The sequence below is a fragment of the Haliotis asinina genome, chromosome 2 (assembly GCF_037392515.1).
Source record: "Haliotis asinina isolate JCU_RB_2024 chromosome 2, JCU_Hal_asi_v2, whole genome shotgun sequence".
In the NCBI taxonomy this organism is placed as follows: Eukaryota; Metazoa; Mollusca; class Gastropoda; order Lepetellida; family Haliotidae; genus Haliotis; species Haliotis asinina.
The window spans coordinates 92,085,304-92,101,730 of NC_090281.1; the positions used below are offsets into that span (position 1 = coordinate 92,085,304).

Sequence of the window (16,427 nt, forward strand, 5' to 3'; positions counted from 1 at the left end):
TTACATGTAACTTGAATATTGCTGAATGTTGCGATAAACAAACTATAAACAAAACATCTTTAAGCGACATCTGTTCATGTCAGGATTGTTATGTGATAGTGGGATAAAGGACCCTAACAAACCGAGGAGGTGCATGAGTGAATTTAGCTGCAGGTCGCTTTTGGCAGTATTCCAGCAACATCACGGCGGGGAACTCCAGAAATGGGCCTCACACATTGTACGCACATGGAGAATGGAGATCTTCAACGATAAAGATTTAACCACAAGGGTACCACCCATGGTGATATTTCTGAAAATTGTAACATTTAGTCACACAATCAAATCCTAGTAAGACAATAGTTTTATGTAATAATGTCCCTGCCAGTACTGCGGCAACCCGACAATTCTGCCCAATCAAGGAACGATAGGCCACCATCGACAACAGTCTGATTTATTGATTTCTACATACTTTCCTTTCATAGTATGTATTATAGATCTTAATCTTACAAGAGTCTGTGACTGGGGTTCGTGGCAGCCTCATTAATCCATTTGAAAAAACTCATCTAGAATTGATTTTCATCTTCAGCCCACTTTTGAACGTTCTGTTAGTGAAAACTGAAATCAATGCTGCTTCTGGTCTCCAGGTAAATACCCGAACTACCGTGCAAGCAGAATACACAGCGTCTTGGAGTTTGAGACCTAACAATTCCTTCTCATAAGTTGACACATCCGGATATGATTTTGGACATCTGTGTCTTTGTCGTCATCCTGCTGTTGAAACATAATTTAGCGTGTGATAATGTGACGTTTTTCAGAGATGAAACCATGGCTGGTTCTATAAGCAATGCTGGTTTAATAACTACATTTATGAACGCTGACAACCGTTCAGAATGTGCAGTGAACTGCTATAATACTGCAGAATGTCAGTCATTTTTCTATAATCTTGGCACCAGCACCTGTCGCCTCCATTCCAGTTTGCTCCGAGCGACGGATTCCTCTCTACTTACGTCAGCGGGATATGAGTACTATAGACGTAAGTGTAGAAATAATTACCATCAAGGATCAGCTTCTTTCAACATTACACAATGCCATTTGGAAAGTAGTCCAATGTAACATGTTATGTCTGGGCTTACACGTTCTCAGTAAAGTCCAGATTCTCGTACATATGTTGGGTTGAGTGCTATCCGGGATCCAAGCCCACACCTTGAGAGGCTGATTGTGCATGCTGGCAATTAGATGCCCGCCTCTGAAAGTGTGGGTTCGAATCCCTGACGGGACGCAACTCAGCAAAAGCCTTACAGCTCAGCATGTGTAGATTTTTGCTATGTCGTACTTGTCAAAGTAGAAACTTGATCCCTTTGAAACCTTTCGTTATTCATCATGTAAAAATTCAAAGAATTTACGAAACCCCTTCTCTCTCTCTCTCTCTCTCTCTCTCTCTCTCTCTCTCTCTCTCTCTCTCTCCCTCCCTCCCTCCCTCCCTCCCTCCCTCCCCCAGCTTTGAAAGGTAACAGGCTAGTGTCATTCCCAACAACATACATACAGTGTTTCTGGATATGGCTCCTCAACATCCAACCACAATCACAGAATTCTCTTCATATGGGGCTCGATACTTATCAAATAGACCTCGCATTAGTGACACTAAATACCCAAAATCTTTCCACTGATATGGCCACCATTACTATTTTGGCACACGGTTACACGAACCACAAGGAGTCCTAACCCATGAGGATGTTTGTGTATTTAACCCACCATGTTTATCATAATATCATATTAGCCCTATTACGGCAGCATTACCTCACCCTATAAATGAGTATGGGATATTAGGAGAACAGTTGTCGTCTTTTAAAATTAGGATCCAATTGTTGGCAAGACCTTTGGCCAGTGTGTTAAACTAATGGTCTGTGTGTTACTTGGGAAATTGGTAACTGTGACACATGTAATACCTGGAGTTAGCATATGATTTACAACACCAGATTGAATGAGAGCTTTTTGCAATAAGAAGAATATCCCAAATTGTCATGTCTCATTTCGTTCTAGCTATGGCCTGTTCAACGTTCAGGCTAAACACCTTGCCATTCAGCTCTCTCATCAAGTCAATCGTAAACGGCACTGAAGTTTTGAACGTGGTCTGCAACGACGGGTACAAGATGACGGATGACCCTGGGACTATGCTGTGTGGTGCTGACGGATTGTGGCCAACTATCACTGGCACTTGTCATCAAATATACTGGGAAAATCCGGTAAGTGTGGATATGTTTAGTATAACATCCAAATACTCCTGTAATATATGCCATCTACGTGTCCCAGGAAAGCTTTGAGTTGTTGTTGTCAGAATAAACTTCTATGGCACCTTCATTTGAAGTCATTTCCTTACTAGTTATCCTTTAAACACAATTTCCTGTTCTATCACAGCAAACCCGACCAATAAAGATTTATCTTTTTTTCAAAGACCATTAGGGCCAGGCGTGGCCTATGTCGTGAGATGTTGACGAGGGTATTTGTTATGGGAAGTACATTCTTGGACAGGTGTTTATCTCAACAAAATAAATGTTCTGTTTGCATGCTGGTAGACTTGACAACTACTAAGTTGCTTCCTAAAAATTTAATTGTTTGTCCTACCCCTTCCCTTTTTATCCTTTCCATTGTCGGTATCTCATGTTTCTCGAAGAGATGCAATTGCACTGAGAATTGTAACATGTAATACTTCATATTTATCAGAAGACTCTCTTTCAGTTATACGTCTTGCTCAGTCATAGAACAATCGGTATATTCTACAATGGCGTAAACTTTGTTGCGTGGCTCCAAGTCCAATTAGTCAAAGGTGTAACACCAGAAACTGATCAGAGTAAAACAATATGGTACCGGAGGCTGAAATGACATGGATTCTACCGTGGACTCGTAGCTACCATCTTTTGTTTCAGCTCTTTTATTTGTCATTTCTATTTGCGCTTGTTGAAGTCACAATTTAATAAATTGTTATTTGAGTGAGGACCTTTTAGCGATAGACAAGACATTATTACAGTGTGGATGTTTTTTTCTGTCTATTTTGCAATCATTATGTACTTGCAGAGCTTCTGCAAGTCATTCTGGGTTGTACAGAACTTTAGTTTACAATCGCTGGAGATTATAGTTCTTGCATAAAATTTGAGTTCAGGTAAACATGTCTTTTATATTTCCCCTCGATACTTAGTCCACATGGGAAATACAAGGGCTACCACTTCCCAACATTCAAGAGGTCTTTCTTGGCCTGAACTTCTCCAGTGTTATGTCAGCGTTCACCGTTGTCATGAAACTAGCACTTATTATTATAATACTATAAGGGATCCATATAGAACCCTTAGGTGGCACCGTTAACCCTCTCTTCCGTCTTGGTTCCAGCCCGTGACATTTGCCAAGAACATTCCTGGGAACATGTACGTTGGAGCCAGCATCAGTTACACTGCTCGTATGACAGGAACAAAGTAAGTTACATCGTCCCATGTCCAGAATACTCCCCAGTCAATGGTTCTCTGCAAGCATGCAGTGTACAGATCACAAAATTGATCAAGTGTAGTCACTTTGCATGTGTGACTGAATGTGCGGTTCGCGGCATTCGATCCGTAGTCCAGAATACTCTCCTCTATCGAACGCCGCTTAAACATCGTGGGATTTATCAAGAGTAGTCATTTGTATATACGACGTGTAACATTCGATTTATAAGCAGTTTGCATTACATTATTAAACTGAGGGGTCTCTGAATGTTGACTGATTCGCAGATTAGATTGATTTTAGGAAACTGGTAGACGTTTTTAGGTAGAAGTTGAAAGAGAGTGTGTCGCATATTCAAAAGCCATTTAAATAAAATCGTCCATCCTAGTTCCATTGCGTAAAGATATAAGAATGAATCTCTCAATGATTTCACCATATGGGAACATCTGTGAGATGGGGTTTATGATTTATTTGAAAGATTAGTTACAAACATAAAGTGAATTTCCATCCTGTGTCGTTTATAGTAAACATTATGAAGCTGTTCTTCTTACTGTTTAGGGTGCGATGGGGTAGCCTAGTGTTGAAGACATTCACTCGTCAAGCAGAAAACCCGGGTTCGATTCCCCATATGGGTACAGTTTACGGAGCGCATTTCTGATGTTCCCGCCGTGATATTGCTGGAATATTGCTGAAAGTACCGTAAAATCAAACTCACTCACTCACTCTTGCTATTTCGACACGCCCAGGAAAAGATACTAAACACTACGTTTATCTAACGAGTAATCCAAATGTTACATATGGCTCGCTTGTTGAGACGTATGAGTGAGATACAATTAACCTTTAGTTATTTTGGGCAACGTTGTCACTAATTCAATTTCTAAATTCATCATATCTAATAATCCTTGTTGGAGAGATGGAGATTTTTACACATTTGCATTTACAATTCAACCATGTCATCGTATATCATTTGCCTAGGCAGGTGCTCATGCCTTTGGTCACTTGATTGTCAGAACCACACTCGATTATTTACAGAATATTGCTGTGAGCGGCGTTACACAACAACAAAAGAACAAACACCGGTACTTGAACGCAAGGTCTTTGTCACATAATAGAGATGCAGAATTTCATACTTTTGCATTTGTTGTATTGAACGGATCGACCATCTCCTAGCGCAGTATATCAGGTCCAAATGCACTAGTCTTACGTACTAAATTCTTTACATACAATTTTCATGACATGTACAAATTATCACCCAAGTGTGTGTCATATCAACACGTGTTGATAAAGTTACAAATATTCGAGGCTTGCCAAGGATATTATTACTTTTGTCAACGAATATTTATACATTTGAATACTGGTAATGGCGTTGACGGCCTTAATTATTCATGGCAACTAGCGTTATAAAAAATCCCGTCATTGATTTGTCTAAAAATAGGCATATTTCATCTTTTGGTGCTTAATGTGTTTACAATAGTTACCTCCTGTAACCATATGTTGTGTACACGTTGGACTCGATGAACTCCTAACGCCGTGTCATAGCGACCATATGAACACTGGCAGGCATATCGAACTCTATGCAACCCACGTAAGCTGTGGAAAATGAAATCTTTCTCAAACTCGAAACTTTCCTTTTAGTGGGAAACACAGATTCTACCTGAATGTGAATCCTTGAAGCATGAAAGGCAGTTCCTGTTTTCAGAACCTAGCGAAGGCCTTTGTACTTCCTGAAAGGAAGACATTAAAGACATCACATACTCTTACTGCTCAATGGCTCTCTCTGCTTCAGTTTGTTATGTAGATTTATTACCTACGTAGTCAACGTATGGGTAGTTGTGTACTAATTTCGTACTTCACACGAGTGTAATATCGCACTGTCCTGTGTCGTATCGCGTTGATCTATGTCATAACGACTTGACCTGAGTTGCTAACGATTTGATTGGATAACCGATGACCTCTCAACTGTCACGTTGTGACGGAACTACATTTCCATTCAAATGCGTAGTGTAAATATGTGATCTGATGTTGAGTATTTTTTACTAAAAACTGCTTGCGATTCAGGAATAACACCTTTCATATTTAACCATTTTGATAGCAGATTATTTAGAACAGTACTAAATACTTTGCCGAGAGTACTCGTGATGGAAATACCTCCGTAATTATCAGGGTTTGTGACACTCGTTTCATATAATTCCTATGTAATGAGACCTCGTATAGTATTCGCGATGTCTTGCACACCACATGACTGCTCTTTGTATACTCACACACTGGGAACTACATATTACATATAAGATGCATCGTCACAGATATGCGTATTTGAGGTGATGGTGTCAGGGAAGATACACGTTGGTAATAAATAAGTATTCGGTAGGATATTAGGTATACTAAAAGAAGAAACCCTGTGATATCAGCAGTAGGCTTAGGTCCTTGCTATATGCTTAAGCGTGTTGCAATATTTGGTGGGTGACAATAGTCACCTAAGTATTAATACTTGAAATATACGTTATCACGTGGGAATGCTGTTTGGACCTGTGAAGGTCCCGGGGTAGAATAGGCCTTCAGCAACCCATTCTTGCCATAAAAGGCGACTATGCTTGTCGTAAGAGGCGACTAACGGGATCGGGTGGTCAGGCTCGCTGACTTGGTTGACACATGTCATGGGTTCCCAATTGCGCAGATCTATGCTCATGTTGTTGATCACTGGATTAGATTATTTACAGAATGCCGTCATATAGCTGGAATATTGCTGAGTGCAGCGTAAAACTAAACTCACTCACTCACATGGGAATGCTTGTACTGAGAAAATTGCTAATGACGGTCAGATTCACTCCTAATGTCATATCCTGAAATATCATAATCAACACGAGCAGTGTTTTCTGTTGTTTAACGTAAATGTGGAAAATACAGTGAAGGTTTGAGTTACCTACAATGACTGCCAGAGGGCTTTGAAGGTGAAAGGCAATGTTCCATCAATATAATGGCGGGAACACCAGAAATGGGCTTCACAAATTGTACCCATGTGGAGAGTAGAGTCAAACGTGGATCTTCGCTGTTGGACTCTTTGACCATTAGACTATTCCATCGCCCCAGGGGGTTACGGGAGACCCAGCTGGTATTGTAATCCATGTTGCTGAACTTGGTACTCTAGGCGCTTTGAATACCAATTCGTCCCGGTTATATTTCTAGGTTTGTAAGCACCCTTGCTAGTGGGTTTAACAAAAGGTGATAAACATCTGTATGTAGTATCACTTCGTGTCGTTATATATCGATCACTGCTGAAAGTGGCGTTACACCTAACCCATCCACTCACTCTATTTCATCGACGGCCAAGTCAGTTTGAGATCGATATTGATAAACAATAACTTTCTCAGTACTGTGAGATTTGAAGAAAATCTGTGTTAATTTTTCATATCTGGAAATGTTACTCAAATATCATACCTGGAAATATCACTCGAAAATGGACATACCTTTCTTGTCTGAGGAATGCGGCTTTCAAACTGACACTTTTCCTTTCAAAAGCGGCGGTTTGGTAGCCAAGTGGTTTTAGCGTTCGTTCGTCACACCGAAGACCCGCACATAGGTGCAATGTGTGAAACCCTTTTCTGGAGTCCCCCTCGATATTGCTGGAATATTGCTAAAAGCGGCGTAAAACAAAACCCACTTACAGCTGTCAGCAACAATGTTTTGGTAACCATAGTGACAATTCACATTTTTATCGGCTGACAGTTATGGAGGGTTTTAAAGGTACAAATATGGACAGTGTATAGAAATAAAGACAATAAAAGCATTGGGATTGGTATTAGTTATGTAAAGTATGCCTTCCCTGAACGAACTTTCTTTATGGCGTATACAGCAGTGGATTATGCTATTTCATAACTATAATTCAGAATGAAACTGAGAATGAAACTGGTGTTTTATGGTCGATCAAGCAAAAAAAATCCTGCTATCAGTCATTGCTTTTTCATGGATCTGTACCTTAAGAAAATGTTAACTTTATTTTGCAAACAGTGTTTGAAACACAAGAACAATGTCTAAATATTAGATGTCATTGTTTCGATTACCTTCAAATATAAGGAATGCAAGCATTAAATGGCTATTTGAAATATGCATGGAATATTTATAACATTCAGATGTATTATGTAAGCTAGTTTTAATACGAGGTAATGGAGACGTCACAACCAGGAATGGTAAAAGAAGGTCAGTTGTTTCAAAACTATTTAGGTCTTTAAATGAATCTGTATGTCGTCATTCGTAGATACTGTATACAGTATACAAGATTCTGTCCATGATCCATGCTTATGATGATCCATATTTGACCTGGAAAGTAGGAACACTTGATCGGAACGATATAGTTTGTGTGGGCGGGTTTGGTTTAGAAGGATATGTAAGTAAACCACTTGGTGTCAGAATGACTGAGACGATAAAAGCCTGAAGTGAGACAGGTTAAACCCATGTTGGTTGGAAACGTGGAGACACAGTCCCGAAGAACAGGGATCGTAGAAAACAAGAGACGCAATCGTAGCAGTTAGTTTGAGGTCACTTGTGTCTCCCTATTAAACGTTGATTTCTGTTTAGTCGTCAGCTGTGAAACACCATCAAAATTTAAGTCAGGAAGTATCGTGTTGAATGTATTCATGTAGCCACTATAGGTATCTTTACGAAATCCAGGTGTGCGGTGAAAAGAAACAAAAACTATTTAAGACTGTCACAGAAGGAAATATCAGAAAATATGAGTGATAAATTTAATATGCCACATAGATACTGTAACGGTTAAGAATTTCTTTATTATGAGAACTCAACGTTTCGGAGTTAATGCTTACTCCTGCATCTGGTGAATGAGAATGGGGTACAGAGCTTCCTATCAGTGCTTGTTTATACTGGCTTCCAGCTTTCGTTGATTCATTCCACTTGTTACTTTGTTATTGTTTACCTGTACATATAAATATAGCTCTGTACCCCATTCTCATTCACCTGATGCAGGAGTAAGCACTAACTCCGAAACGTTGCGCTCTCATAATAAAGAAGTTGATATCCATGCAAAATCTTCATTCTTATGTATTTGACTTCTAAATGCCCTTCAAAGACTTCAAAAATATAAAGTAGCAAACTCACCAAAGTCTTAGTGTGAGAGAGAAACAGCTATGCAGAATGTAACACAGTGAGCGATCTGACGGCGGCTATGGAGATGAAGCGTTGGCAGAGGCAGAACCAGCGAATGAATGTGAATGTGTCCGTGTCGAACATGGCAACTAGCCAATATATGTACTTTCAGCCATTTCCCGAACACGGTAGAATGCCCTCGAAAGTAAACAAACAGGAAGTGAAGGGCAGATAATTCCCGGACAAGCCTGCTGCAAGAATCCTAAAAATGCTGATCATCTATTATACGAAATGTGACCCATCATAATTGTTATTTAGTTAACAACAAAATTTACAGAAAATACAAACTCGTAACACTCTCCCCCTTTCGCAGAAACTTTTTGTTACAATCATAGCGATAATAACATAATAACATGACATGTAATAATATGAGCAATATGAAAAAACTTCCTGCAGAATTACTATGACAAAATGCAGATACATGCATACAGCATCATCAAGCCATCATACATTTACACCCTGGAAAGTGCATCAGCACAAACATTGTCTTTGCCTTTAATGTGTTTGATCACAAGATTGAACCCTTGCAAGGTCAAACTCCACCTCATAAGTCTCTGATTCTTGTTTTTCATTTTGTGAAGAAAAATGTCAAGGGACTGTGATCAGTAAAAACTTCAACATCCTCATCCTGTGCACTAATAAGCTGCTCTCTGGAAAGAATGTGTTCACCACCTGACAAACTATCTGACTTATCAAGAAGACCTGAAGAGCTACTAATCTTTGAAGATAAGTCATCAGTCTCCACCTCACACAATGAATGATCCATGCATGTACCTGACAAATCATAAATGGTATCATTCTGCAACGAAGTCTTGCAAGAAATGCCTTTCGACATTGAACGAGCCACTACACAAGAAGGAACAATGCCCGGAATTTCATCCTCCATTGTTCCTGTACTAACGGAATTCTTCGGCGAAACAGTGACAGTTGGATCAGCGCCAGTTACCGATCATTACCGATCAACAAATCGACACCCGGAACTCGAAACACTCTCCCGGAAGTAAACAAACAGGAAGTGAAGGGCGGATAATTCCCGGACAAGCCTGCTGCAAGAATCCTAAAAATGTTGATCATCTGTTATACGAAATGTGACCCATCATAATTATTATTTAATTAACAACAAAATATATAGAAAATACACACTCATAACAATATTGGTTTGTCAACTTTCTTGCCTCAAATGAGCCGTTAAGATCTGGTATCACCACTATAGTACACCGACCTAAACTCATATGCATATAAAGACTGATTCTGGTACTATTTTCTTTTGATTAAACGAGAATTATGAACGTTATCAACTTCTTTTTATGGAGAAACCTTGGTCTAATAAAAAAGCGTCTACAAGAAGTAAATATACCGAGTAAAAACAGAAACTTCACAAAATGTAATTTTTAAAAATAACGAATATTTTTTCTCTGATGATACATCTCTGTATCCGAAATGGGACCTCTATCTTTAGCAAAAACCCACTCAAACCCATCCATTCATCGTGCAAATGACTTTAGTCCCAAATCAGGTTTTGCACGTGCAGTCCATCACGTGATCTTCGCATCGAAGTTTTCTTCATTTGCACGTGTTTGCATGGGCCTCAAGAATTGAAAAAGCACTTTTAAAACACAGATCTAACTGTACGTTAAATGTCACGGTTGTCAAATGTGCAACATGAACGTGCCGTTGGCATGTTGCAAGCGGGAAGATCAGTTATTGACGTCGCAAGAGCAATGGGATGCAGCCGTCGTACTGTGTGTGAATTGCGAGGTCGTCTACAACAAACTTGTACCACTTCTGATCGCCCAAGCTCGGGACGTCCATGTGTGACCTTCAAATCGTCCTACGTTACCTACGTGACAGATGTCTTTCGGCTACACGAACCATGGCTGAGATGTTTAGAGGTCGACTGTCCTCACAGACCATTCGAAATCGGTTGCGGGCTGCCAATCTCCATTCTCTACGTCCATATTGTGACTTGACATTCTGTATACCAATGTTTTGGATCGGCGGTGTAGCTTAATGGAACTGATTGTGGAACTGATGAAATAATAACAATTTAACCATCTTACCATCTCTTGTTCTTTTATAGTGCCTTGAAGAAAGAATGTGAAGTTTCTTTTTGACTCAGTATAAATGATAGTTTTCCAAGGGACACAACTGAAAACTTTCCTCGTGTTTCTTCCAGGTACACACTAAACATGTTCTCTGATGATTTAGACATCGTCATGCACGTGCATGCTCGGGACCATGGCTTGGTGTCGTGGAAGCAGAGGCAGAATGGTACATGGATCCGCACTGATAGTGACGTCACTCGGGACCCTTTCAGGCCTCTTAACACGACATTCACCTGCCTGGTCGAGACGAAGGAGGACAAGATACAGGTGGGAATATCATGTAGTGGAATCGCATACTGTTACTACGGTTATTACGAACTAATAGGGGCCACCAATTTCAGTCTGTTCTAACCGTTGATCGTTATACACATTTCGTTATAAGCAGGTTCGTCATGAACGTAGTAAACTGTACTGGTTATGTATTCACTAAAGACAACATCCTGGATACTCCAGTCTACGATATATCTCGTTTCCAGTATGGCATACTTGTCCTTGAAACACGCAGCCTTAAAACCGTAGCGTCACGATCTCCGTCTTCTGTAACAAACATGCCACTGAACGTCGTTGCGCCTGAGCTTGAATCCACCAATAAACCCAAAGTAGTCTTCTTCTGTTGATCAATAACCAACATTGGTCTAAACTGAAACAAACAGGCCTTTTTCGATCTTTAAGATACAGGATTATGCTGCGAAACGGAGTCTATCTGTAGATAAAAGGCCGTGGACAGAAGGACATTATTGTCCTGCCTGGCTGTCATAGTTGCCCTGGAAATAGTTCCTGACAACACGATAGTCCAATATTTGTTACATCGTTACCTCCCGTTATTAGACGTTGATTCCCGAGTGAAAACAAAATCAGTAGTTAATCAAAAATGTGTCATTGAAATCAAGTGAAAAAATCAACAAAGCAATGTGGTTCTTCCAACTTATATCGTGTACCGTGATTGGATAACTATTGTAACCACGCTATCATTTGAATGGAACTGGAGTCGAACCAGTGAGAGTTATTCTTGTCGAATACATGAAGGGTATTTATCACAATGGAATGTATATTCGACTCTCAGGATATTCTTGTTATCTTGAATATAGTTAAACATGTTATCATGATGCCATTGTACAATTCATATCATTAAAGATTTTAACAGAGGTTTTACTTACACTGACATTGGTTAAACATTTTATTTCCGTTCTGTGATTCCCGGGATTTTTTCGTTGTTACAGTTCTCAGTGAATGGATCAGTGTACTTCAGCTTCCCATATATACATGGCCCGTCTCGCATCTACAGATTCGTCTTGCAGCACAACCTTGAGATTCTGGAGGTGGACATGCGGATATAGCCCCGAGATGAGTCCCACTAGCACAATGATGAACGGGTGATATCAAGAGTCTGTAAAATGACTGCAGGGAAGCGATATAAAGTATACCTGTGTAAGGGACGGTGGAGAAACCTTACAGTTGGTTCATTGGCTCATCACGCCGAAAACTCGGGTTTTATTTCCCAACTGTGTACAACGTGTATGCCCATTTGTCGTGCTGGAATAAATGATAAACTAACTCACTCACTCAATGTGCAATCGACGTTCTGTGCAAATGTACGTATGACGTACTGTTGAAATTGTAAACAGAAAATATTTAGCCTCGAACTTATGGATTTAAACACATTATGTTCATTACAAAAATGGATGGGTAACTGCTGTATACATGTTACATTTGCAGTATGAACAAACGGAATTTAAGAGGCAGGCACAACACACAGTAAGCCACGAAAGGGATACTACACTATCAAGGAAATCGTTAAGTGTGACTAATATACGTATGGATACACTTGAAACCATTCTGATTCACATTAATGGGTGATTCAGCAATGCCACGTAAAATGACATTTATGTCTAACGATATTATTTAATAACAGTTTTCTTTAAATCAGCACACGTCTCCATACGGGTTGCAAAGAGCATATAAAAACGCCACAGAGTGTTATCACGAGGACAACTACACTTACATGCTCGATTTGCTATTTATTCTGTATAAATGGCAGTCTAGATTGCTGGTCACATATCTCAGTCTCAAATGTTAATCAGTGGAATGCCTTGATCTCGCAGATAGTCGAGAAAGACTTCTCGAGTTTCTTAGGTTATACCAGGCTCATCTGTCTCAATGCACATTGAAGTTTTTGACTACTTATGAATATGATGACAGTATATGCATTATCAGTATGATGGTACACCCATTTAAAGAAAACGATAAACGAAAAGTTTAGTGAAAGTGTTTACCTTCTACCTTACAGCCATAAAAAGTGAAGCTGTATTTGTTTACAATATATTAAAGCCTAATTACCACAGCTACCAACATATCAGGATTGTACTGGACTAAGTACTACTTAACCCAACTGCTTAAAATATAAATTTTCATTCATAATTTTTATACAAGGTGTTTCTGTGTACATGTGGTGCCAGAAGCAAAAGATCTGTTCTCAAGGATAGTCTGCACAGAAACAATTTGTCGGTACTAACAAGAATGATTGATTGAGTGATTGAGTGATGAATGATTGAGTGATGACTAACTCAATCACAGGGTCCAACACTGTCATTCCATTTTCGGTAACCGTAAGAAACCTTGCAATATATTTGCTGTATTTAAAAAAAAAACAGGAATGAATGTGACTTTGTCGAAATTGCGGAATCGACATGTATTTTTCGGGATGATTCCGGTTTGGCGTCTCTGTCAGAGTTTCACCATTCCCAGACAGGAAATGCGGGCATTCGGATTTCGTTCCCTCATCTATGGTGCTCCACAGTCCTGGAATCAACTGAACTCTAAACGTCTCACTACACTGACACATTAAAGACTTCACTGAAGACCCATCCTTTCAGAAAAAATCTCTAATTTGACTTTCATGAAATGTTTTACCTTCGTCCCAGCATATCCTTTGCTTTACTTTGTAAATATTTGTTTTATTTCACTCCATATCGCGCTTTGAACATGCTTTATGTGTGGAATTCAGTGCATTATAAATACACATTTATTTATTATTTAAAAAGGACTATGTACCATCGTTGAAATGAACACAGAGAAAGTAAAATGTTATAATGGACTGAATAATAAAAACGGTAAAGATAGCGTTAAATGTCTGATTTAAATTCAGATTTTGGATGTTTCTACTACTTAAACAATAGAAGACACATGTCTCATTTCATCTTATAGTCATTAATAGTCCAAACCAACGATACAGGGTGTTTGACAACCGTTACATAAATATCATCTGACATTGAGGAGGTTCGGTTTAGAGCTGCGCAATTTGCCAAAAGATTAAGCCTCTTAGATATATCGGGATGTTCTTGTAGGGAAGGCGCTCTAAGTCGTCCTAATCATTTTGTAGACACGAATAATGCTTCCCTCCCCAAACTGACAAGCCACTAGCATGCGCGGCATCGTGTTACATGTGTATTTTTGGTTAGTTGGTTAGCGACACATTCAGAAATATCCGGTCAGTTACAGCAGTCTGGATCAGACATATTAATAGCTGACATTATTAGTAATGATAGATACAGTTAGTGTATCATGAAATGCATCAACAAAGTCAGCGAGCCTGACCACCCATTCGTCTGTTCTTAAAATATCCATGGGTAGAACTATGTTCATGATTTTGATCACCGGATTGTCTCAACAAGGATGGATTATTTACAGACCGTCGCCATATATCTGGAATATTGCTGATTGCGGCGTTAAACGACAAATGAACCGAGGACTAATGGGCCACTAGGATCTTCACGAGTTTCCGTGTGTTTCAGTCTTCACGGCCGTGCTAAACTCTGCCAACTTACTCTACAAGTGTATTCGCAGTGTCAAAGTTACCTAATGATAAGAAATACATTTATTGATGTTTAGTCTCCAAACGAGTCTTTCTTTGAAGACAAAATATTGTTTCTTTCCGTTTAATGTTTATAAGCGTCTTCGGCCGGAAATTGATTGTGTACACTATGATTCATTTGAAACGACGTAAAAACATATACCATGGGGTCAGACCATTTCAAACATGTCGATATGTGAACATGTTGCTATAGCCTATAGTAATGTGTCCCCAGATACCAATAACATGGATACGCAAGCTCGTTACATAACAGCATTGTCTGTGTCTTGCCGCCGGACAACAAGGTAAGGTTTTATAAGTTCAAAGCTGAGGAACTACTCGCAATAAAACTAACCACAGGTCTTATATCCATCATCTGCATCAATATCCACCGAGAAAAATATTTTTAAACTGAACGCGACTATGATTTAGTCAATTATGGATAAAGAACATTCACTTTGTAATGAAAAGAAACTGGCATATTCATCAAATCACCCATGAGTTAATATGTCAAGAATCAACTCCTTACTGAACTCAAAATGTCAACGTTGTTTTTAACAAGGTGAAAATATCATGTCATGTTTAGATGATGGTGTTGGTTGGTTGGCTTGTTGTCTGGAGCAGACAATCCAGTGATCAGTAGCATGAGCATCGATCTACGCATTTAGCTTACAGCGACATGTGTCAACCAGGTCATTGAGTCTGACCTCTCGATCCCGTCACTCGCCTCTTACGACAAGCATTGGTGAAGGAAGGTCTCACTATGCAGTCTTCCTCTGAACCACATTTTGCCCCATGTGCAGGTCACAATACACGCTGTCCGTGTGTTATTGTCGTCTGTGTGCAGCCATAGGAATACTGGAAACAACAGAAAACCGGAAACAGGCGTTTTTTCTCGCTCATTCCCAATATCTGAATACAAATTGCTTTTATAGAAAAGTATATACAAACGAAAACTGTACTCAGATAAACTTAAATAGGCTTACTGGCCAAAATGAAGTACCAAAGCTATGTGAATGGAGGCGTTAAAACATTAAGAACGACAAAAGCCCAGGGCCAGATGGGTTTACAACCGAGTTTATTCATTGTTTGCAATGGCATAAACACATATTTAATAAATTCAAAACCTTTGCCTCCATGGATAGAAATTTCATATTCATTTTTAAAATTTTGGTCCAAGTATTCTGGCAATACTTATTAGAAGTAATTAAAACATTAAAGGCATAAAGACCCGAGGTGTAGAATTGTTCTAGCACAGTTTGCAGATGACACTAGACGGTACTGAAAGTAATTTATACGTACTATAAATACCATTTCTATTTTGCTACATTTTCTGGACTGAGAGTAAATACAGAAAACGCAGGGTTGTTATGGATAGAGTCAAAGAAAAGGTATAGGCACAAGTTATGTGTAGATTTGAATTTAAATTGATCACAAAACGATTGTAGACTACTAGGAATACAATTTGATGTGGACCTAGCAAAACATGATTGAATTGAATTACTATGAAAAATGGATAAGGGCAGAATATGAATATGATACGATACTCAAATGTTTCCGGGCAAAATGTTTTACATTCAAATGGAGAGGTAAACCAGACAGCATCAAAAGAGATGTTTTAAGCGTGCCACCAAGGTATGGAGGACTAAATGTGCCTATCATAAAGGAAATAATTTGTGCCCCGTAAATATCTTTGATGAAACGACTGTAGAAGATAATGTTAAATGGAAAATATTGGTTGATAATTGTGTTCTTGAAAACTACAGAATATGGCTAGCCCATCCTCAATATATCACAAAAAACATTGTCCCTACAATTAGAAATCATTTCTGAAAGGATGTCATAGGGGATGGGGAAAATATTTG

At 39.2% G+C, this 16,427-nt stretch overlaps 1 protein-coding gene across 1 annotated transcript; it reads left to right on the forward strand.

The window, feature by feature from the left end:
* The first annotated feature begins 714 nt into the window (after positions 1-714).
* Positions 715-12,185, forward strand: LOC137273014 (uncharacterized). Its single transcript, XM_067805454.1, has 5 exons — positions 715-1,012; positions 2,020-2,222; positions 3,361-3,443; positions 10,784-10,979; positions 11,933-12,185. The coding sequence occupies exons 1-5, from the start codon at positions 715-717 to the stop codon at positions 12,047-12,049; spliced, it is 897 nt and encodes a 298-aa protein (XP_067661555.1). The 3' UTR covers positions 12,050-12,185.
* The last annotated feature ends 4,242 nt before the right edge of the window (positions 12,186-16,427 follow it).

Excerpts from the sequence above, each read along its gene's own strand:
- LOC137273014 (XM_067805454.1), top strand. The coding sequence starts at position 715 with ATGATTTTGGACATCTGTGTCTTTGTCGTCATCCTGCTGTTGAAACAT. Across the intron at positions 1,013-2,019 it reads GGGATATGAGTACTATAGAC|CTATGGCCTGTTCAACGTTC; the intron begins GTAAGTGTAGAA and ends ATTTCGTTCTAG. Across the intron at positions 10,980-11,932 it reads CGAAGGAGGACAAGATACAG|TTCTCAGTGAATGGATCAGT; the intron begins GTGGGAATATCA and ends TCGTTGTTACAG.